General features: G+C 41.5%; 1 protein-coding gene across 5 annotated transcripts; it reads right to left on the reverse strand.

The window, feature by feature from the left end:
* Positions 1–379: 379 nt before the first annotated feature.
* Ly9 (lymphocyte antigen 9) lies at positions 380–23,133 on the reverse strand. 5 transcript variants are annotated; one of them, XM_020174336.2, is made up of 11 exons: positions 22,937–23,075; positions 20,414–20,741; positions 19,422–19,751; positions 15,519–15,794; positions 14,717–15,043; positions 12,713–12,982; positions 11,239–11,340; positions 10,195–10,248; positions 3,569–3,873; positions 3,163–3,234; positions 380–560 (listed from the first exon to the last, which is right to left on the reverse strand). In XM_020174336.2, exons 3-11 carry the CDS (start codon positions 19,711–19,713, stop codon positions 492–494), a joined length of 1,767 nt encoding a protein of 588 aa, XP_020029925.2. In that variant the 5' UTR covers positions 19,714–19,751; positions 20,414–20,741; positions 22,937–23,075; the 3' UTR covers positions 380–491. The 5 variants fall into 5 exon arrangements, with proteins under 5 accessions (XP_020029925.2, XP_020029922.2, XP_020029926.2 ...); XM_020174333.2 differs by lacking the exon at positions 20,414–20,741 and having other exon boundaries at positions 22,937–23,133; XM_020174337.2 differs by lacking the exons at positions 20,414–20,741; positions 22,937–23,075 and adding an exon at positions 15,908–15,974 and having other exon boundaries at positions 19,422–19,560.
* Between the last annotated feature and the right edge of the window lie 329 nt (positions 23,134–23,462).

Consider the following 23,462-nt stretch of genomic DNA (forward strand, 5'->3'; position numbering starts at 1 on the left):
CTTTAAAGTGGTAAGAATGGTCACAGCATGGGCATGCTATGATGTGGTTAATGAGACTATCAAAGTGGACATTCAGGTTATTTCCCATTTTGCATGAATACTTGTGTCTATGAGTGAGAATAGCTAATGGATGTATTTTCACATATATCTAGAAGATGGTATGAAAGATGGTCAGTCCAAGGTCCCCCTTGACCAGGTTTGGTAACTTTAGAGTTGAGAGGAGCAAACAGTATGAGTATGCAAGAGATAAACAGAATAACATATCTGAAGCCCACTGGCTCCAAGAAAGATTCCAATTCTGAAATACTAATGGACTCAGGAGGCCATGGTGTGTGTGTGTGGAGGGTGAGAAGAAGAGGGTGAGGCCAAATCCAGGCAATTCTGAGTCATTGTAGTTTATTCTGATGTGCTTCTGTCTGCAGAGCACCAGGGTTTATGAGTCCTGCTGCTGATCCAACCCCAGGACCACAGGAGAGAGGTAGAAATTGTTTTCAGGTGAAATTTTCATATGTAGGGATTTCAGAAGACTCAGGGTCATCCTGCTGTAGTAGTGGCACTGCCTGTGAAACAAAAGAATGCATAGGAAAATGGTAAATAAAGGCTTGGGAGACTTAGTTCCTCAGTCCTGTGATGGTGAGTGAAAGGAGACAAGGTCAGGCTCTGAATGATCCAGTCTACAGAAGTAGGGTCATGTGGAACAGCCTTTATAGGGAGTCTCTGAATGGTAAAGGCCACGGGTTGGACTCTCTGAGGGCAGCAGTAGAAAGGGTTAGTGTAACAACTCCAGGGGATTCAAAAAATGACAACAAAATGCCCTGCCTTTAAGATGCTACCATTGTTCTGGGAGTGGTGAGGCACACTTGTAATCCCAGCACTTGGGAGGCTGAAATAAGAGGATCTTGAGGTTGAGGCCAGCCTGGGACCTTGTCTCAAAAACAGAAACTACTGTTTAATGATCCCAATCTCTGCCTAGCTGGAGAAACAAGGTAAACATTTACATAAAGACAGTTCAGATGGTAAAGGTGAGATTCCAAGGTAATGGTGTAGACCATTAGAACTTCACGTTCCAGGGGTTCTGAGGACTCCTTGTCTGAACGTGTTTCAGGGAAGGTCTACAGAGCAGATGAGGCCAAGCTGATGCAGAGAGGATCAGGTGGTTAGGTACCAGCAATAGCATGAGGGGGTAGAGTAAACCATCTTGGAGATGTGCAGAGGTGTGTGCCAGAAAATAATAACTAAAGGGTTGAGAGTTTCCTGATCAGGTGGGCAACAGTGGCCTTAGGAGGCATAGAACTAGAATTCTTTGTCCTGAAAATTCTGAAGACAAGGGATAAATACTTTCAGGAACTTGACTGGGAAATGTAGATTTCCACTTACATTGTAGGTGAGGGTGGGGTTAGAGGTCTTAAGTCTCTGAGTTGGTGTGGGTGCCACAAAGGACCGATCAGACATGAGGTGACTCATGGTCATTCTGAAACTCAGAGGACAGACAATATTCATGGTCTTTAAGTTAGGTCAATTTACACACAGCCCAATGACCAGACCAGAGTGGAAAGAAGTGCTGGGAAGGCAGTAAGCAGTACAGATTTGCCCTCAAGGTCAAAGGTGAACTCTGTAGTCGGCTTAACTGGTGGACCAGTCTTGAAGTCAGGATAAGGCACATGATGCTTGAACTCAACTGCATATCTGAGCAAGTGATCACTGAGCACCTTCTATCTTTTTTTCCCCTTTGAAACAGGGACTTTTTATGTAACCTAGGCTGTTCTCAAACTCATGACTCTCCTGCCTCAGACTCCTGGGATTATAGACATGAGCTAGTATGTCATCTTTTAAGGTCCAGTTCAACTTTCTTTTTCTTTTTTTCCACAAAGCCTTTCCTCTATTCCTCAGTGCAGTGATATCTCCCACTTTCAGTGCCTCAAAAGCCCTTGGAACTCCACTCATAATTTGTTGAGTAGTCAGATAGAGTTCTCTCTATTCCCAATTGACTGAATCAACTCCATCTTTCCTCCACCAAAAGATAATTAACAAATCCTCAAGGTCAGGGATAGTGCCTTAAATATACCTGAATCCCCATAGCACTCAGCCTCGTCTGGACAAACAAAAGGTATTCAATAGACATGATTGATTTTCCAATCACAGATAAATAGCATAATTGAGGAACTTTTAGAGTTTTTTGAAAAATCTTTTTTGAATGTGTTACAGAGAGGGAGTTTTGGGGACTATTTGAAAGCAAATGTGTGAATGGGCTCAATGTTTTCAGGAAGTAAAATGGAGTGGGCAACCAGAATTAGTTCAAAGCTAATTGTTTAGTATTATTTGAGATTTTCTTTAAACATGCTGTGGTTCTCAACACTGGAACTACCATCTATGTGACCATAGGCAAAATTAACTGCTCTGAATTTCAGCTCCTTCAGCTCTCACATGTGAATGACAACACATCTCTAGAGGCATGACAAGGGTGGAGGAGAGCATGTTTATTCAATGTTTTGTAAATTGTAAGGCTTTCTATAGAAGTTAGTTATTATTATCATCTTTCTTATTATTAAATGGTAAATTCTATCCTTAAGAGACATTTTTGATATTATAATAAAATCAATGTATTATACTTAATAGCACATTTTCTTGACATTAGGTTGTTGGCTAATTTAAAACTGTTTTGGAACATTGTATGCAAATCTGAATTAAAAAAAAAGAAAAAAAAATTACAGTTATAAGCTAAAAGAAAGCTAGGACTAAGAAAGCATAAATAAAAGTTAAAGTTCATACCTGGAAAAAAAATCTGTTTTGGTAAATAATAATTTTGGTAGTTAGGATTAGGGTAGATACAGATTTATGTTTACATATATATCCTTTTATATAAGATATGTATATATATGACTATAATACAGTGTTTGAGCTTATAGTTTCTCATTCTGGTCAATGTTAAGAACAATCAGCATAACATATCATTAAATATGAAATGTTTAGGCTTTGGCCACACAGGTGAAAATAAGGCATATGTGCTTAAGCATCTCTGCTGACCATGGAGTGTACCAGAGAAGTGTATAGTGGGTAGCTCAAACTCTTCAGCCATGGTAATCTCGGACTTTCAGTTAAAAATGGTCTGGTGAATAGATCCTTACTTTATGCACGTTGGGAATCAGAGAAAATTACTCTCACCTTTTGAGGTCTCTGTACAGAGCAGTAGACTGTGAATGAGGTATCTTTCTTCTGAGGACTTGGGGTCTTTTTCTGTAATAGACCAATAGCACACTGGCTTTAATCATTGAATGAGAGTTTTGCAGAGTTTCACCCTTAACTCTTGAGGAGAGAAGACAATCCACCAGGTTCTGGTCTCACTGTGCAGTGCTCTGGTTCTCTGACTCCTCCCTCATTAATGGCCCAAGAGAGTTGGAGAATGGCTTCCTCTATTCCAAGGGATCCTGAAGTTTGGTAAACATGTATGGAGTCATGAGTCCCTGTTCATATGTCCCTAGTCTTGCCCCCAGCCCTAGGCCCCCAATTTGAAGGAATTTGTCATCCAGGATATCAAATGGTCTTAGAAGTAGTTAATAAAAAGGCTCACCTGTAAAGTACAGAATAGTTGGACATACTCCGGTTGCCCTTCATCTTCACAGTCAACCACTGTGTCATCTGGAGTGATGACATCATACTGTGTTTGAACTTCAGAGGCCAAGTCATCTCCAGTGTCCTCTTGAGTGGCCAAGTCATACACCTCATCTCTTCCATTGGCAGTACTATCTATTTCAGTATTCTGTTCGTCCTCCTCCATTGTGACATTGCTGTCAGAGGAGGTGTCTGAGGTGGGCCTAGGGAGGATGTCTGGTTTCTCATACCCTTGGGAGACCAAGGTATATATTGTGTGGTCAGCTGTGGGTTCAGAACACATTGTGCAGAGTTAACAAAAGTGTGCCAACCCACCTCTACTGCTCTGACTGCTATCCTAGCTAAGGCCTAGAGAACTGGAGAAGTTTTCTTCTGTTTTCCCTCTGTGGGGAGGAGGGTCCACTATGCTCTCCCTTCCTCCTTCCTTTCATTCATTTATTCATTCATTTGATAAACATTCATCGAGTATGACATGTGGTGGATTCAGCAACATTTAATAAGCAGAATTGGCCCAGTTTGATAAATCATGCCAAGCACTGAAACAGGCACTCTGGGGAGACACACAGGTAAACTAAACTTAGTCCCAGAGGTGTTCACTATCTAGCTGGGGATGGTGGTGGTGGTCAGATTCATAATTAAATTATTGATGTAAGGTCAACTGTAACAAGTATCATGTGGAAAGTTTGAGAAAAATGCAGAACTGAACAGACATAGCTTCTGGTTAGTAGGGCAGGAAGGCACTCTTGAAGATGGCAGAATTGAGGGGGGCCTTGAAGTATGGGCAGGATTTTGCTGAGGATTCTTGGTGGAGGGAGCAGCATGATTAAGGTAGGTATGAAACATGGAACACTTCACTTTTGGGAAGGGATGGTATTCAAAATATTTAGCAACTGTAATGCCTAAGCATAGGACAATCAGAATGGTGCCTGACACAAGCAACTAGCATGGCACACTGAGGGGATATCAATTCTACCTTGTGGCACATCAAATAGATCATCTGACCAGAATGTAGAATAAACATGGCTGGTATTTACTAAGTGTTCACTATGTGTGAGGCACTGTTCTACGTGCTTTTCATGAATAAACTTATTTAATCTGCATAAAGTTCCATGAAGCACAGACAAAAACCATACTTAATTTTTGCAGATGAGGAAATTGCAACACATAAAAATTAAGTATGTGCTCAAGTAAGTGGTAGAGCAAGGATTTGAATGGAAGTAGGCTGGTCCATTACTCAATACTAAGCTGTGTGTAGGAAAAAAGCAATAAGGAGTAGTCTAGTCCAGTACTTAGTAGTAATAGGAATACCACCCATTGAGTGACCATTGTGGGCATCACTCCACTTGGTCCTCACAGTAACTTTGATAGGTAGGTACCCTGATTTTGCAAGACTAGCAAATTGAAGCCTAAATTCTGAATTACCCAAGACAAAGAAATGAGCAAAGGTCTAAAACCAGGGTTGGGGGACTGGGCTGTAGTTTCAGTGGTACAGTGCTTGCTTTGCACATGTGAGGCCCTGAGTTTTATCCCCAGCACCAAAAAGAAAAGACAAAAAAATTAAAACAAGGATTGTCTGACCCTAGAACTAGGGTTATGCTGCAATATACCCAAGCACTAGGTTATGCTGCCTGTTGAACAACAGACAAAGGCCATGAAGAGCCACTGATAAAACTGACAGTTTTAGAACAGTCAGACTTGAGTTTTGCAAAGTGGTGAGCAAAAGGACAGAAAAGAGAAACTTGAGAGGGAATGGCCACTTTGGAAACTATTACAATATTTTAGGGAAGAAGTAAGAAAGAATGGGAATAAGGACTGGTTAAATAAATCTGTAGAATGAGCTAAATGGGAGTCTGTTTTAATCTATATTAATATTGCTAAGATATAATGTTAAATTAAAAAAAAATCAAGATTCATAATTGTTACAGATTGCTCCCATATGTAGAGACACATATGCTTAGCAATGGTTATTTCTGGGGGAAAGACCTGGAACCTGGAGATTTGGATTTGGAAGGATATTTGCTTTTAATTGTCTACCATGTGAATATATAACTTTTCAGTTAAAAAGCTATTCAATAAAATAAAAATTGGCGACAGCATGAACTAAGGCAGTGGCTCTAGAGTAAGAGACTTTGGGGAGGTTGAAGAAACGGTGGAGATAAGCTTACTTTGTTAGTAAGCTTAGAGGTGCTGGGGAGTGGGTAGGGAGAAGGGCCAGGGATGATGATGGTGTCCTGTATCCATCTTTACTGCCCCTCCTTTGCCCAGGGCCCAAGGAGGGAGGGCCCAGGCTGGGAGAGATGCTGTTCTTTCCTGCTGGGTGTGATGAAGAAGCCAATGAAAAGCCTCACAGTCCAGCCTCATTCCCAAATTTTACTCTTTCCTATCAGAAAAGTCTACATTGTCTGATAAGTTGAGCCTCCAGGCTTCCACCCATTCCCTCCTATGAGTCTATCTCTTTGGGGGATCCCATGAGATAGCCATGAAGGGGAATTTTTAAAAGCTGGATTTGGTTTGAGTAGGCAGAGTTAGGAGTTCCTTAGCCCTCCAGAGCTCTGAGTTCAAGGTGGTAATTTAGAACACTGTAGTTTGGGAGTGAGGGAGTAAGAACAGTCATCGAGATCTCCACTCGAACATCGGTCAGAACAGTTCCACTTCTACATGCTGTACTCGGGAGTTGCACAGTAGTTTGCTTTAAGAGAGCATTCCTTGCAGGGGTGGTTCAACATATGAAAATCAATAAATGTAATAAACCACATTAACAGAAGCAAAGACAAAAACCACTTGATCATCTCAATAGATGCAGAAAAAGCTTTTGATAAGATCCAACACCATTTCATGAGAAAAGCTCTAAGAAAACTAGGAATAGAAAGAAAGTACCTCAACATTATAAAAGCTACATATGACAAACCTACAGCCAACATTATACTTAATGGAGAAAAACTGAAACCATTCCCTCTAAAATCAGGAACCAGACAAGGATGCCCACTATCCCCACTCCTATTCAACATAGTACTGGAATTCCTAGCCAGACCAATTAGGCAAGAAGAAGGAATAAAAGGAATACAAATGGGTAAAGAAACTGTCAAAATATCCCCATTTGCAGACAATATGATCCTGTATCTTAAAGACCCAAAAAACTCTACTCAGAAGCTCCTAGACATCATCAATAGCTATAGCAAGGTAGCAGGATATAAAATCAACATAGAAAAATCATTAGCATTTCTATACACTAATAATGAACAAACTGAGAAAGAATATATGAAAACAATTCCATTTACAATAGCCTCAAAAAAAATCAAATACCTAGGTGTAAACCTAACAAAGGATGTGAACGACCTCTACAAGGCAAACTATAAACTTCTGAAGAAAGAGATTGAGAAAGACAATAGAAAGTGGAGAAATCTCCCATACTCATGGATTGGTAGAATCAACATAGTAAAAATGTCTATACTCCCAAAAGCAAATTTTTTAATGCAATTCCCATAAAAATCCCAATGACATTCATCAAAGAGATTGAAAAATCTACCGTTAAATTTATGTGGAAACACAAGAGGCCACAAATAGCCAAGGCAATACTCAGTCAAAAAAACAATGCTGGAGGTATCACAATACCTGACTTCAAACTATATTACAAAGCAATAGCAATAAAAACAGCATGGTACTGGCACAAAAACAGACATGAAGACCAGTGGAAAAGAATAGAGGACCTGGATATGAAGCCACACAACCATAACCAACTTATCTTTGACAAAGGTGCTAAAAATATACATTGGAGATAAGACTGCCTCTTCAACAAAAACTGCTGGGAAAACTGGTTAGCAGTCTGCAAAAAAGTGAAACTAGATCCATGTTTTTCACCCTATACCAATATTAACTCAAAATGAATCAAGGATCTTAATATCAGACCCCAAACTCTAAAGTTGGTACAGGAAAGAGTAGGAAATACCTTGGAATTAATGGGTATAGGCAAGAACTTTCTCAATGGAACCCCAGCAGCTCAGCAACTAAGAGATAGCATAGATAAATGGGACTTCATAAAACTAAAAATCTTCTGCTCAGCAAAAGAAATGGTCTCTAAACTGAAGAGAACACCCACAGAGTGGGAGTAAATATTTGCCAGCTCCACATCAGACAAAGGACTGATAACCAGAATATATAGGGAACTCAAAAAACTAAATTCTCCCAAAATTAATGAACCAATAAAGAAATGGGCAAGTGAACTAAACAGAACTTTCTCAAAGGAAGAAATTCAAATGGCCAAAAAACACATGAAAAAATGCTCACCATCTCTAGCAATAAAGGAAATGCAAATTAAAACCACACTAAGATTCCACCTCACCCCTGTTAGAATAGCCATCATCAGCAACACCACCAACAACAGGTGTTGGCGAGGATGCGGGGAAAAAGAAACCCTCATACACTGTTGGTGGGAATGTAAACTAGTACAACCACTCTGGAAAAAAATTTGGAGGCTACTTAAAAAGCTAGACATTGATCTACCATTTGATCCAGCAATACCTCTCTTGGGGATATACCCAAAAGACTATGACACAGGTTACTCCAGAGGCACCTGCACACCCATGTTTATTGCGGCACTATTCACAATAGCCAAGTTATGGAAACAGCCAAGATGCCCCACCACTGACGAATGGATTAAGAAAATGTGGTATGTATACACAATGGAATTTTATGCAGCCATGAAGAAGAATGAAATGTTATCATTTGCTGGTAAATGGATGGAATTGGAGAACATCATTCTGAGTGAGGTTAGCCTGGCCCAAAAGACCAAAAATCGTATGTTCTCCCTCATATGTGGACATTAGATCAAGGGCAAACACAACAAGGGGATTGGACTTTGAGCACATGATAAAAGCTTTAGCACACAAGGGAGGGGTGAAGATAGGTAAGACACCTAAAAAATTAGCTAGCATTTGTTGCCCTTAATGCAGAGAAACTAAAGCAGATACCTTAAAGCAACTTGAGGCCAATAGGAAAAGGGGACCAGGAACTAGAGAAAAGGTTAGATCAAAAAGAATTAACCTAGAAGGTAACACACACGCACAGGAAATTAATGTGAGTCAACTCCCTGTATAGCTATCCTTATTTCAACCAGGAACACTTGTTCCTTCCTATTATTGCCTATACTCTCTCTTCAACAAAATTAGAAATAAGGGCAAAATAGTTTCTGCTGGGTATTGAGGGGGTGAGGGGGAGAGGGAGGGGGTGGAGTGGGTGGTAAGGGAGTGGGTGGGGGCAGGGGGGAGAAACGACCAAAGCCTTGTACGCACATATGAATAATAAAAACAATAAAAAAAAAGAAAATGTGGTTTTTATACACAATGGAATTTTATGCAGCCATGAAGAAGAATGAAATGTTATCATTCGCAGGTAAATGGATGGAACTGGAGAACATTATTCTGAGTGAGGTTAGCCTGGCCCAAAAGACCAAAACTCGTATGTTCTCCCTCTTATGTGGACATTAGATCAAGGGCAAACACAACAACGGGATTGGACTTTGATCACGTGATAAAGCGAGAGCACACAAGGGAGATATGAGGATAGGTAAGACACCTAAAAAACTAGATAGCATTTGTTGCCCTCAATGCAGAGAAACTAAAGCAGATACTTTAAAGCAACTGAGGCCAGTAAGAGAAGGGGACCAGGAACTAGAGAAAAGGTTAGTTCGAGAAGAATTAGAAAGTAACACACATGTACAAGAAAGCAATGCAAGTCAATTCCCTGTATAGCTATCCTTATCTCAACTAGCAAAAAACCCTTGTTCCTTTCTATTATTGCTTATACTCTCTCTTCAACAAAATTAGAGATAAGGGCAGAATAGTTTCTGCCTGGTAGCGAGGGGTTGGGGAGTAAGGGAGGGAGTGGGGGGTAAGGGAAGGGGTGGGAGGAAGGGGGGAGAAATGACCCAAACATTGTATGTGCCTATGAATATAATAAAAAAGGAAAAAAGAAGGAGAGCATTCCTTAGCTTTTCCTACTGCCTTGGTGATATTCTGGTGTAATAGGTGTCTACACAGTTTCATAAGGTTAAATTTTAATTAAGTTTTAATTTTGCTCCCACCACAGATTTACTATTTCATTTGCCTTTGTTTCCCTTCCTTTTTTTTTTTTTGGCAGTACCAGGATTTGAACTCAGGGCTTTGTGCTTGCTAGTCAGGCGTTCTACCACTAGAGCCACACTACCAACTGCTTCCCTATTGTCAGAATAGAGAAAATAACTCCATCCACAGAGTAGGCCACCTTCAAGTGATGAAAGTCATTTCTAAGGAACTCAAGAGACCCCAGAGGACGGACTACCCCTCCTAGCTTCAGTGATGTTCCCTACTGGGTCCATCTGGGTTGAAGCTTTTGTTCACCAAAAGTTTGCTTCTTAACCTTTAACAGGCATATGGATCACCTATGGATCTTGTTAAAAATGCAGATTTTGATTCAGTATTTTGGGGTAGTGTCCAAGATTCTATAGCTCCAATAAGTTCTTGGTGATGCTAAGATTGCTGGTAGGCAGGCCAGACTTTAGAGATTCCTTCTTGACTGGGGCCCCATAGCCTGTGTCATTGGTGATATTACCTTGTGTGTCAGCTGGGGCTTCAGCTTGGTTGGAATTGAAGACTGCTGTTGAACCTGAGAAACCAAGTTAGAGAAGGTTATCAAGAGGACTGTGAGGAGAGAGGTGTCTTTGATTCTGTGAGAGTCAAGGAGAGGGGAGACACTTATGGGGACACAAACAGGGAAAAGACTCTAGGGAAGAGTCAGCACAGGACCAAGGGAAGGGATGCCTAGAATCTAGTGTTATCTTTAGCTGAGAGGAAGGCTCTGGAGTTTCCTGCTTTCCTCTGGGAGAGAGAGCTTTAACTCCTCTGTTGGCACCATTAATGAGAGTAGTTTGTCTGCTCCAAGTAATTCTTTCAGGGGCCAGTGCGTCCTTGACCTCCTGTTCTTTTTGGGAATCACTGGGTTTCCACTCCAATACTAAGATTCTAAAGGGAGCTATCAATATTATTAGCTCATCCCCTTGCCTACAATGATTGGTCTAAGCAGCAGCCACTTGACCTTAACCAGGCCAATCAGAGGTATTTCTGACATTTTTCAAACTAGAATTTGGAAGGAAACATCTTTTTCCCTTTTCTGGTGTCAAAGCTATCAGTATGTGTGAGTCTGGAACTACCAGTTGCTGTGCTGTGGTACACCTCTTCCCCTTACCTGCGCTCTTCTTCCCAGCTAGCTGCAGGATCAGTTAAACTGACTCAAAATGAACAGAAAAATGAATAGAAATGAGAGACGGACAGCTCTGGGAAGTTTTTGAACCTCTGGTGATATTTGTCATTAAGGCCAGCTCCATCCTTGCCTCCCCCCAGGCTGAGTATATGAGTCATGATATCACAAATCACACTCCTGCCTCTCCACCACCCGACCCTTTAAAAAATCTAAGTTACTTTGAGTCGGGTTGCAGTTATTTGTAAGCAAAGTGTCTCAACTAACATCCTCCCTCATCATAGCTGGGAGAAGAAACGAGGTCTTGAGAAAGCAAGGGATTATTTAAGGAGAGAAGCCTCCAAAGGTCCCAGGTAAATGGCATTCAGCTGGTCGGTGCCATTGGTCTCAGAAACCCACACTGTTTTTTTTTCTTCCAAATGCAGTAGCCAGAAATCCCAAGAACAAGAAGGATGAAAACCACGGTGAGCACAATCAAATGTTTCTTGCTTTTGTCAGGGCCTTTGAAAGGAAATGTGTGATATTAATACAAATAATAACAAGAGGTAAATGACAAGCAGAACACAACACCCATCCTACCTTACTCTTAAAATCCCATAATATTTCCTAAGATACTTCTTTTCATTCATTCGATAATCATTTTTTTTTGAACAAGCCTCCTAGGTAGAGAGGTTACTACAGTACACAAGGCAGACACAGTCCCTGAGTAGAGCGATTTAAGGCTTAACCAGCATCACAGAATTTTATGTATCTGACCTTTGAACACAGGCTGTCAGTTCCAAAACACCCTCAACCCCCTCACTACAGTGCCCTCTCTGTAAATGAGACAGAGCAGATACGAGCCTTGGGTGGAAAAAATCCAGATTACTCCACATCTGTCCACTAGACTCAGCCAGACACAACCTTATTGGATTCTCAATAGACTTGACCTTTTTTTTCTTCCTTTTTTTTTTGCTTCCCTCTAGAGAAGAGCACAAGATAGATCTCAAGGTTTCGTTCCTGCTTTTACTGTGTGACCTTGGGCAAGCCCCTTATTCTTTCTGACTCTTGTTTCTTTATATAGTGAGGAGTAATAAGACTGTCTGCTCTGTAGGACTGTTGTAAAGACTGTGCAAAAAAAATGCACAGAGATTTAGAATAGTGACTGGCATTTTAGGAAGAGCAGCCAGGGGTTCCTTTTCAGTTCTCACTCACACAGCCTGTTTTCCTTCACACTTTCCATATCTCTCCATATCAGCTTCCCTTCAGCTCCTCTTCACAAGCTTTAAACGCTGCACTGTCCAATATGGTACCATTGTGTGTGAGCCTTTGAAATGTGACTAGTGTGACTGGAAACTAAATTGGCTTACTTTATGTAATGTAAATTTAAATGTTAAAATGGCTATTCAATTCCTTCTTGAAAAACTGATACATATGTTGGGAACAACTTGGGTATATGAACCTATTGTTCTTACTGCAAATTTTATGAAATCTGAATAAGATCAACTACTTCTGGTGAAAAATTTAGTATCTGAATTGAGATGTGCTGTATAGTGTAAAATACATGCTGGCTTTTAAATACAGCACAAAATGAAAGTAACGTAAATTGTCTCATGAATAATTTTTTGGTACTGAATACAAGTGAAATGTTGATTTTTGGACATATCAGGTTAACTAAAATATTATTACAAATAATTGTACCTGTTTTTTTTTGCTTTTTCTAACATGGATATTAGAACATTAAAATCACATATTTCTATTGAAATGTGATGATCTGAAGGACTCTCCCTTACACTCCTTCACTGACTTTCATAAAGAACCCTTCAGAACACAAACTCTCTTGGATCTGAGTCCCCAGGTTCTGCAGCCTGAGTGAACAGAGAGGGAGTGCAACCTGAACAGATGTTCTTAGAGAAAAACTGGCTGGAACTGTTGCTGACAGGATTGCTGGCTGTGCATGTGAAGTTGGGGTGACTTTCACCACTTTTCCAGGAGACATTGAGTTGCGATCCCTCTTGGGACACAACAGCTTCCTTCTGCAGGTAGGTCCATATGTATATCACATCTTTTCCACCATCCTCCACAGAGCAGGTCAGGTTGACCCTGCAGATGTTGTCCTCCATGTGTATGGAGCTACTGGTGACGTTCGGTTCCTTCAGCCTCCCTGTTTGAGGAGAAAGGCAGAGCCAATGTGGAGTCAGGTCTCAAAACATACTCATGAAGACATGTGTTGACAGTGGGGAGAAGTGACTCCAGGAGCCACAGGCATTTTGGAGTGCACCTGGCCTTCCCACAATCTATGAAATCTCAGGCACATGGCTTCACCTCTGTAGACCCTGATGCTCAGGTGTGAAATAAAGCAGTTAACGAGAAGGGAAAAAAGAACGAAACCACCGTATTCTGCACGCTGCATTTACAGCTGTGCAAAATGAAACAACCCATCAACACAAGCTCAACACTGCCATGCACACAAAGGGCTGGCAGGGCTTACGTTTCTGGTCCTATCATCTAATTTGTTTACTCACGTGAGCGAAGGGATACAGAAAGGGGAGCATAGCACCGGACAGAGTGTGTGCTCAATGAATGTTAGTGCAACTTAAACGTTTCTTTTAAATGTTATTTAAAAATGTCATTTTAAAAAGAAAATTTGTTATTTAAATAAAGATTGAATTACACTTTGCTTTTTAAATAAGAAGGTATTGTTAAAAAAGTAGTTCAATCCCAGCTACTCAGGAGGCAGAGATAGGTAGCATCTCAGTTGGAGGCTAGCCCAGGTAAAATGATAGTGAGATCCCCATCTCAACAGATAAGTTTGACATGGTACAGGCTGGTAATTCCATCTATGCAGGAGGCTATAGGTAGGAGGATTTCAATCTGAGGCTGGTCCCAGGCAAAAATGCAAGACCCTATTAAAAAACATAACCAAATTCCAGGAATGGGGGAAGGGATATAAAGGAGAATGATGGAGGGGGTGAATTCAACTATGATATATTTGATATATTGTTAAGAACTTTTGTAAGTGCCACCTCTGCACAACTGCACCCCTGCACAACAATAAAAAAATTAAAAAAAAAAAACCAAAACAAACAAAAAAGGACCGGGGGTGTGGCTCAAGTGTAAGAGTACCTGAGGCTCTGAGTTCAAATTCTAGTACTGCCAAAATAAATAAATAGTAAGGCTGATTCTGTTTTTTCCCCCAGAAGATTATTATTTTTTACTTAATCTTCTTGCTTGTTCCTTTAGCATTTGAGTCACTATACGTAATAACTGTGAACTTGACCAGCTTGATGCATGTTTTCACAGGATCATGGATGGATGCTGACTCTTTTCACAGGTACCTAGATACCAACAAACTTAGGGAGGGGTTATGTTGCCCATATCTGAAAAATGTAGGTGAAGGAGCTGGTAGACTCAGCCAGGAGTCTGTGAGCCCAGGACCGAGGAAGAAGAATGTGGTTCAGTTTCTCACACTCTGGCATCCAAGTGGCCCATCCTCTCAGATGACATGGTACCTTTAGACATCAAGGGCTTCTCCTCAATGTATTCTGATTCCACCCCAGTCACCCTTATTCAAAATGATCGTGGCCTATAAAGGTACAAGTTGGAGAGTTCCTGGTCCCATCTGAGAATTAATGCAGGACAGGCAAATACCAAAAGTTGGGTGATCTCCTAGTGCGAAGCCTAGAGCAAGGGGCACATAGTGGGTGGGTTTTGCTTAGCTGTTAGTTGTAATTTTTCCTCCTGTGAATTCACTGGTGTGAACTGCCCAATTGTTCTAGTGGTCTGAAGCATTAAGGAAGGAAAAGAGGCCTGAGAGACGAGGGAGGTGGGGAAGGCAGTGGAAGAGAAACCTTTCAGGTAAGGAAGCTGATGATGTATGCTCTGCTCAAAGACTCACTGTAGGGGTGCAGGTTGATGTGCCTCATGCTGGTGACTCTGGAGGCCTCTGAGCACACGCAGGCATGGTAGAGGCCGGCGTCCTCCATCTTCAGCTGGCTGATCTTCAGGGAATAGTCCTGGTCAGAGATCTGCACCCTGTCTTCTTCAGGACCTTTGGGCTTAATGGGTGGATCTGCTTCTTCCCACCTTTTGCTGATAATAGTTGTGTTAGATATCCAGACAATCTTCTCTGTGTCCTTACTGGCCCGGAGTGCCAGGGGCAGGATGATTGGCTCTCCCACGGTCCCCCGCACTGTCTCCCCCATTGGTTTTCCTCTGGAGTCTCCTGGATTTGTAGTTAGAGATGAGACATTGCAGCTTCAACCGCTGTTCTTTCCTCCTTTGACCCTCAGTCAGCCTGAAGGGGAATGGAGCTGTCCTCCTCTTTCTCTTCCCCGCAGCCTTCTCCTCTAATGAGCCATCCCTACTGCTTTGCCACGACCACCTCTTCCACCTGACTAGCCCCCTCCTCCCACTTCTGACACTGCAGGGGACACCTCCATCCGAGCAAAAATCAATCTGGATCCCTAAATCCATACTCTCTTTTCCCTTGTTTTGCCCTTAGAATGTTACAGTGCCCCGAGGAGTCCAAGTCCTGCCAGCCTCTCTCAGGTCCCTGAAGGTAGAAAACAAAGGGTATTTGGAGCTGTCGTCTTCCTTCTCTATCCCATCTGTGTTCTCTCAGAACCTTAAGACTGAGGCCCCACAAACACTCAGACTGCTTCTGGAATCCCCTACAAGACCCACAGGGAGTCATTTACCTGTACAGAACTGCCAGATTTGGACAGGCTGTGAGCGGCTCTGGCTGACAGGGTTCTGGGCTGTGCAGGTGTATATCAGGTCTGGGTCACAGGGATTTGGGGAGATAGTGAGGGTGGAACCCACATAGGATTCAGAAGAGCTGTAATCCTTTGGGGTCCAACTATACTGGACATCTTTTTCAGCCCCCTTCACGGAACACATCAGGGTGATGCTGCAGGAAGTGTTCCCAGACGTGTTCATGGATTTCATGATTACTTGAGGCTCCTGTAGATGCTCTGCAGGGACAATGACATTGAGAAGACAGCTCCCTTTTCCAGCAGAAAAGGGCTGACAGAAGAAGGTGGTGATGATAAGGATTCCGGGGCAACAGAGAAGAGGCCAGTATTACCTGTTCCAGGAAAGTATTCTCTGCAGTCTAGGTTGAGTGCCTCTCCTCTGTGCTTCCAGAATATTTTCTACAGGGATTATCAACATCGCTCAACACGAATAGCAGTATGATTAATTCTCTCCTCCCCCCCCCAACAGTATGCAAACTCCTTATGGACAGGGACAATGCCAGGGTCTGAGCATTTAACACCCAATCTCCCCATAAAAACCACTCATGAATAAATGAATGAGTAAATGACCCAGTCCCAAACACTAGGGAGTGGGAAATTTGGCCTCTAGAATTTGAATTGTCCCTGCCTTTTGGTTTGAATTTAGGACCCACTCTGCTTCAAGACCTTCTTCTTGGTCTTCCTCTTTCCTTTTGTTCCATCTCCTCTATTTATCCTGTGTGTGTGTGTGTGTGTGTGTGTGTGTGTGTGTGTGTGTGTGAGCACGTGCACATTTAGTTAACTTCTGTTTCTGTAAATACATGCACAAAAATTGAAAAGATACAAAAGGATACATAATGGGGAAAAAGTAAGCTTTCTTGCCCCAGCCCCCCTATTTCTTCTGCCCAAGAATTACCATACTAACAGTAGTTACTTTTATGACTTTCTTATCTATCTTTTCAGAGATATCATAGGTGTAATAGTATCCTATACATATTGCCTGGAATCTTTTAAATATTAACAATACCTCTTGGAAATTGTTATAGTGAGTTGATTCATTCTAATTCTATTAGCTATGTAGAATTCTAGTTCCTTAGTATGTACACAATGCTTTATAAGTCAATAAAAATGGTCAAACTACCTGACCAAAAAATGGAGTGAATCATGTCCTTCCAAAGTTCATATGTTCAAGTTCTAACCTCCAATATCTCAGAACATGACTGTACTTGGAGATAGATCTACATTTGGAGATAGCAGTAACTAAGTCAAAATGGAGTCATTATAGTGGGTGTGGTAGCACAAATCCATAATCTCAGCTACTAAGGAGGCAGAGATTTGGAGGATCACAGTTTGAGGCCAATTCAGGCAACACAACAAGCGAGGCATGGTGGTTCACCCGCTTGGTATGAAGCAGACTCCAGGCAGACAGCATGAGAACCTAGCTAAAGAAATAACTAGAGCAGAAAAAGGGCTAGAGAGAGCAGTTCAAGTGGCAGTGTGCCTGTCTAGCAAGCATGAGGCTTTGAGTTCAAACCCCAATATCACCAAAGAAAAAAATGAAGTTGTTAGAGTGGGCCCCCTTCAATATGATTGGCATCCTTATAAAAAGAAGGTATTAGGACATAGATAAAACAAATAGAGGGACAGTCAAGTGAGGACATAAAGAGAAGTTGGCTATTTGTAATGTAAGGAGAGCCCTCAGAAGAAACCATACTTGCTGACACCTTGATTGGCCTCCAGAGTTGTAAGAAATGTACTTTTGTTGTTTAACACACTCAGCCAGCAATATTTTGTTATGGCAACCCTGGCAAACCAATATAGATTTTGGTACCAGCAGTGGAGTGCTGCTATAACAAACACATAAAAGTATAGAGAGTAGCTTTAGAACTGGTTAACGTGTAGACTGAGAGGCATGTTAGAAAATGTTTAGGTTGTTGTCAAGAGACTTTTGATAGAAATGTGATGTTAAAGGCAATTCTGCTGAGGGCTCAGGAACAAAACAGGAGCGTTGTAGGGAAATCTGTTATCTTCTAGATATGTGTATGTTATCATGAACAAAATGCTGGCAGAGATATGAACATTTAAGGTGTTTCTGGTGAGCTCTCAGATTGAGGAAAACATTATTAGGGACTGAGAAAAGAAGATATTTATCAAAAAATGACACAGAACTTGGCTGAACTGTGTTCTAGTGTTTGGAAAAGTAGCATGTTTAAGCAATGAAATGGATATTTAGCTGAGGAGATTTCTAAACAAAATGTTGAAGATGCTCCCTGGTTGCTCTCTGTTACACAAAAGTAGGAGCAATAACTTGAAAAGGGAATTGTTAAGTAAGATAGAACCAAAATTTGGGAAAATTTCAGACTATCCACTTTGCAAAAGATGAGAAGTTATAACGGGAGAGGACTCCAATATTGTGGCTGGACAATGTTTACTAAAGGGATTATGAGTATGACTTATGGATTCAGTAAACCATCAAAGCAAAAATGCTACAAATTTAGAGGGATCAGAGACAGGACAGAAAGAGGACAGGCTGTCTGCCTTTTGGTATTCCATAGTACAAGCCAATGGAGCTATATGCTATGAGCACATGTGATTCTTCAAAAAAAAAAAAGGGAAGAATGACACCAAAGGCAGTTCATAGGTTATCCGGATGCCACCATCACCTTTGGTCTTGGGGTAGAATGATGCCAAGGACCAAAGGGTGGGACTATCACTCCAGTGAGCAATTTCAGTAAGCCCAGAAGTTAGAACAAGGAGCCCAAGAGGATTATCATTGGGTCTTAAAATCTAATGGAAATTGCCCTGTTAGGTTTCAGATATGCTTTGGAACCTGTGACTCTTCTTTCCAATTTGTCTTTTGGCTGATGGAGTGGCTCAAGTGGTAGAGCACCTACCTAGCCAGCGTGAGACTCTGAGTTCAAACCCCAATACCACAAAACAAAATTAAAAAAAAGAAAACCAGCTTGTCTTTTGGAGTGGGAATTTGTGTCCTATGCATGACTCACCTTTGTATTTTGGAAGCAGATACAGGTTCACAACTGGAGAGGAATTTTGCTTCAAGATGAAGCATATATGATTTAGATGAGATTTTGGAGTTAGTTTATGCTGGAATGGGTTAAGATTTTGGGGGTTATTGGGATTTGGTGAATGTGTTTTGTACGTGTAGGTACGAATTTTGGGAGGGCAGAGTTGTTAGGAATGAATTTCTCCTCAAATTCATTTGTTGATGTCCTTGCCTCCAGTATATCAGAATGCGACTGTGTCTGTTGATAGGGCCTTTAAAGGGATAATTGAGTTAATATGGTGCTGTTATGGTGGACCCTAATATAATATGACTGGTGTCCTTACAAGAAGAAATTAGGACACAAACAACATAGTGAGAGGAAAGACCATATGAGGACACAATGAGAAGACAGCCATTTACAAGACAAAGATAAAGGTCTCAGGAACATAAAAAAGTGCGTATACCTTTTGTCTCAGCAACTTGACTCCATGCATATAGACTATTGATTTTCCTTCAGAATATAACCTACTCCCTTATACACAGAAGGACAAGTGCACAAGAATATTCACTATAGCTGTATTTGTGAGAGAAAATACAGGAAACAAGTAAATATCTACAGGTAGAAGAGTAGTTTCATGAATTATGGCAATTACCTAACATGTAAGGATTTTGTGACTATATTTTCCATTTTTGATGTCTTAAAGAAAAGGAAAATCTGTTTTTAAAAACAAAAGATCAGGCTGGAGTTGTAGCTTAGTAGTAGAGTGCTTGTCTAGCTTGCCTAAGGCCCTGGATTCAACCACCAGCACCAGGGGTAGGAGAGGTATGAGGCTAAAATCCCATACAAGCTCTCTGGAACTCACCATATATGTTCAGGATGAATTTCTTCTCGGTGGTGTGTTTAGAATTCTTCTGGTTTATCTGGGCTTTGAAGGATCCTGCATCATCCCAGGTCAAGTTACTGATATACAAAGAGTAATTCCAGCTAGTGATGTTCAGTCTACCCTGGTAGCTTTTGGCCAGCAAGGATACATCTCCTTTGGGGCGTGCAAAAACTAGAACATTTTGGGGACCAATCCAAGTGATGTCTTCAATCTCTGTGTCCATCGAGAGGTTTAGGGGGAAAGTTACTGAACCACCGAGGATACCTGACATCACTGTCGGGGATGAGTCCTTTCCAGAGGCTGCTAGTCCTGAAGAGATAGAAGAGGGCCTTAGAGGAGCAGCTGGACTCTTCAAGCCAGACTTTATTCATTCATTCACTCAGCAAACGTGTATTGGGCATAAATGCCAGATGATAAGAAATGAAACGAGATTTCTGGTTGCCCTCCTTCTTCTAGGCCCATTCCCTAGTAAAGTTGTTCATTCATTCATTCATTTATTCATTCATTCACCAAACACACTCTTCCATAAAAGTGGGTACAACAATCAGTAAAACAGACCTTCTAGGTTTCTGTTCCATTGGGGAAATTAGCCTTGTTTCTTTGGAAGAATTTCTGAATTTTTCTGAGAATTAATGTATTGTTTGTAAGACTGAACTGTTCAGACATGCATCATCTTCCTCAAGGAATATGATAAAAATTGAATGAAAGCAGGTTGCTGTGAATTACAAAGAACCAGTAAAGTATAAAACAGCACCTTTTAAAAAATAAGATGAGTACCTGGATGCCTAGAGAGATGGAGCAATGGATGGGTGACTGATGGGGCAAGTGACGTAAAACATCAATGGTAGAACCTATGTGGTAGGTATGTGACTATTCACTGTAAAATTCTTTCAACTCTTCTGAATGTTTGAGAATTTTCATGACAAATTGTTGGGGATGAAAGAAGCCTCTCTACCTCTGTTGCAGCCTACCTTCTTCCTGATTGTCCAGGGGATCTCAGATTGCCTTTGGCTTGGTTGGGTTTGGGGTTGGGATTAGTTGATAGCATTGATGTACTCCTGATTGTCTCATTTCGGGCAAGAACCATGTTCCTGATAAACATTGTTGTCAAGGCTTCCAGGAGGCTAGCATTTGGGTAATGTAACTCATTTTCTTGTTCAGACCCTGTGGATATCTTCTGAGTAACCCTGGCTTGAGTTCCCAGATTTCAGGGCTTCTGAGGCTCCGGAGAGCATTCTGGTGATTCTAGACCAAATCAGATGGGCAGATGGGTTCAGGACCAAGGTTACTTCAGGGATTCTGGATGGAAAAATCCATAAAAAATATTAGAGATGCATAAGTACAGCCTGGAGACTCCTCCAGGAAGGAGGCTGAGGCAAACTGAAAATCCAGAGATTTCAGAATGTGTAGACACAGACAATAGACACTGATTGATGTAGATCTTGGGGTTCTCTAACCAGATCAACAACAGCTGAGCACTTAGGTATTGTAAAGAGGCAACTAAGGAGGACATGGGGCTGGGGACCCTGGATGTGAGATTAGTTCAGATTCTGATCTTCTGTGGGCAGAGGCTGAAGGTAGAAGTTGAGTTGGTTTGAGACTAGTTTAAGTTTTTCTAGAGAAGGACTCTTCCTGTTTGGAATAGCTGCTTACAATTGCTAGGTATGTAGACCATCTCATTTAATCATTTAATCCATAAAATTATCCTATAATTAGCCCCTTCTTATAGACAAGGAGTTACAATTTAAAGAGTTTAATCCACTTAACTGAAATTAGAGAAATGATCCGATGCAGAGTCTAGAGTCTATGTGCATCGTACTACTGGAATATGGAAACCATGAATACTGACCACCACTACCAAGAAGATGCTGGGTCTTGGTTGAGTACATGTGATCTATTGTAAGTTCATATTTCCTCACATCAGAAACAAATAAAGCCTCATAAACTGTCAGTGGGAAGAGCAGGATGTGGGTTTTATAGGTCAAATTCTGTTGCAGAAAACAATGCTACATAGCTCCCAGTATAGTGACAGTGTACCAGCCATCTTACTTTGACCCACTCTATTTCACAAATAATAAAAGAGGGCTCAAGTTTGCAAACACTAAATTTGAGTTGCCCACCCCTTAATAATTTCCAAAGAAAATACACGACAGTAATTTTCCTAACAATCATAGCTTCCATTACATGCCAAACACTTTATATGCAGTGGAGGGATATTCCCCAGAAACTAAGCTGGAGTTGGGCTTTGGGGAAGAAAAAATATTGGAGAAGTCTAGTGTATAAGAGTCTTCCAGTACTAACTGAATTCTATGCTTAAGAAATAGAGGCTCACACAGCTAATAGGTGATGGTGCATGAATTTAATTTCAGGTATTCCTGATACTAAAGCAGGGTGTGTCTTCTAACTGCACTGAATTCTACTTCCTGAAATGACTCCTTGAAGACACAAAAACATCACCTTTTTAGATCAAGAGAATGAGATTTGATGTTATCCATATCAGTGGAACCAGATTATGGGGATGCCTCTTTGTCCTGAGTTGTTTGAAATTTACTGCATTGATCATTTGAGACTTGCAGCACATGGATGTAGTTTATTTCAGGTTCACACAACACATCTGAGGAACACCCCAAGAGATGGCTGTGGGTATAAAATGGTCCTTCTGTTTTCTGTTTTTTTGTAGTGAGCAAACTGAGAGTGAAGGGAGGTTGTACTGGGCCTTGGGGCTGAGGACTAGGCTCCTGGTCCACCTATGCCTGCACCTAGGAATTTTTCTAGAGCTCCCCTCACCCCTTCCCTAAACTCCCACTGCTCTCAGGTCCCCAGTGCTGCCTGCACCATCCTCCCTGAGGCCCTGGGGAAAGAGGGACAGTAGCCACCATGATTTTAGGTGGCCTGAACACCAGGTGCCTTGATTCTGGTCCTGAGGTCTGGGTCATGCAGCTGAAGGATGTTCCCCAGAAACTAGCAGGAATTGGGCCTATATGAGAAGGATGAATGATGGGGGAAAAAAGATTACCCAGATACAGGCTGTCTTTCCCAGGGCTACCTGAAGTCTGTACAGTAATTCAAAATGTCTAGAAGTGAAGTAGAAAGAAGCTCTAGTAGTTTTCCCCAGGAAATCGCAGGTGGCCTGTCATCAGGAGAATTTCCCTAGTCTCTCTGAGGATCTATCCACGCTGTACAGGGAACAAACTCATAACTTAACATCTTGTAGCAGGTAAATGTAAGGGTGAAGGGAACATAGTTTGAGTTCAGAGTTATTTGAGACTGGGATAGAATGTCATTTCCTCAGGGTGCATGAATGTTCTCTGTCTCTCTCTCCCTCCCCGCCTTCCTTCCCTCTCTCACGCAAGCACACACACACAGAGCTCAGAATAATTACCATAGGGAGGGGAGCTTCCTGATTTCACCAACAAGACTCCTCTAGGCATGGACTACGACCAACCTCAGAGGAACATCAATAGCGAGTAGCAGTAGCCATAATGTGGACTTACCGATGAGCAGGAAGAAAAGGATCCATAGGAAAGAAGAAAGTATTTGCAGCTGTCTCTTTTGTGGCTTTTCGGAGAAAGACTCTAGAGTCCAGGAAGCTGTTTGCTTCTTTGGGCCCACCATGATGGTTTCTTTTCAGAGCTCAGGCTGAAGGAGGAAGTACTCACCACAGCTTCCTCAAGTGTGTATGTGCACACGTGTGCGTACATGAGTGCGTGTCTGTGTGTCCCAGGAAGGCTTATTTATGCTGAGCACCACAGACTCCTCCCACCTGCCTAGGTTGGGGTAGCAGCTCCAAATCTATTCAGTGCCTTCCTAGGATTTGCAAACCAATGTTGAACATTCTTGTTTTAACCTTAAGGGTCTTGGGGATTTAAAATTTGTCCCCTAACAATGACTGCTAAAGATCTCCATATCTTGGAACTTACACACTGTGTAATCTCTCTTCTTGAGTATGGGCGGATTTAGCGACTTGCTTATTGAATAGACTATGGCAGAGGTGATGAGGTATCACTTCTAAAATTAGAT

Source organism: Castor canadensis, chromosome 11 (assembly GCF_047511655.1).
Source record: "Castor canadensis chromosome 11, mCasCan1.hap1v2, whole genome shotgun sequence".
In the NCBI taxonomy this organism is placed as follows: Eukaryota; Metazoa; Chordata; class Mammalia; order Rodentia; family Castoridae; genus Castor; species Castor canadensis.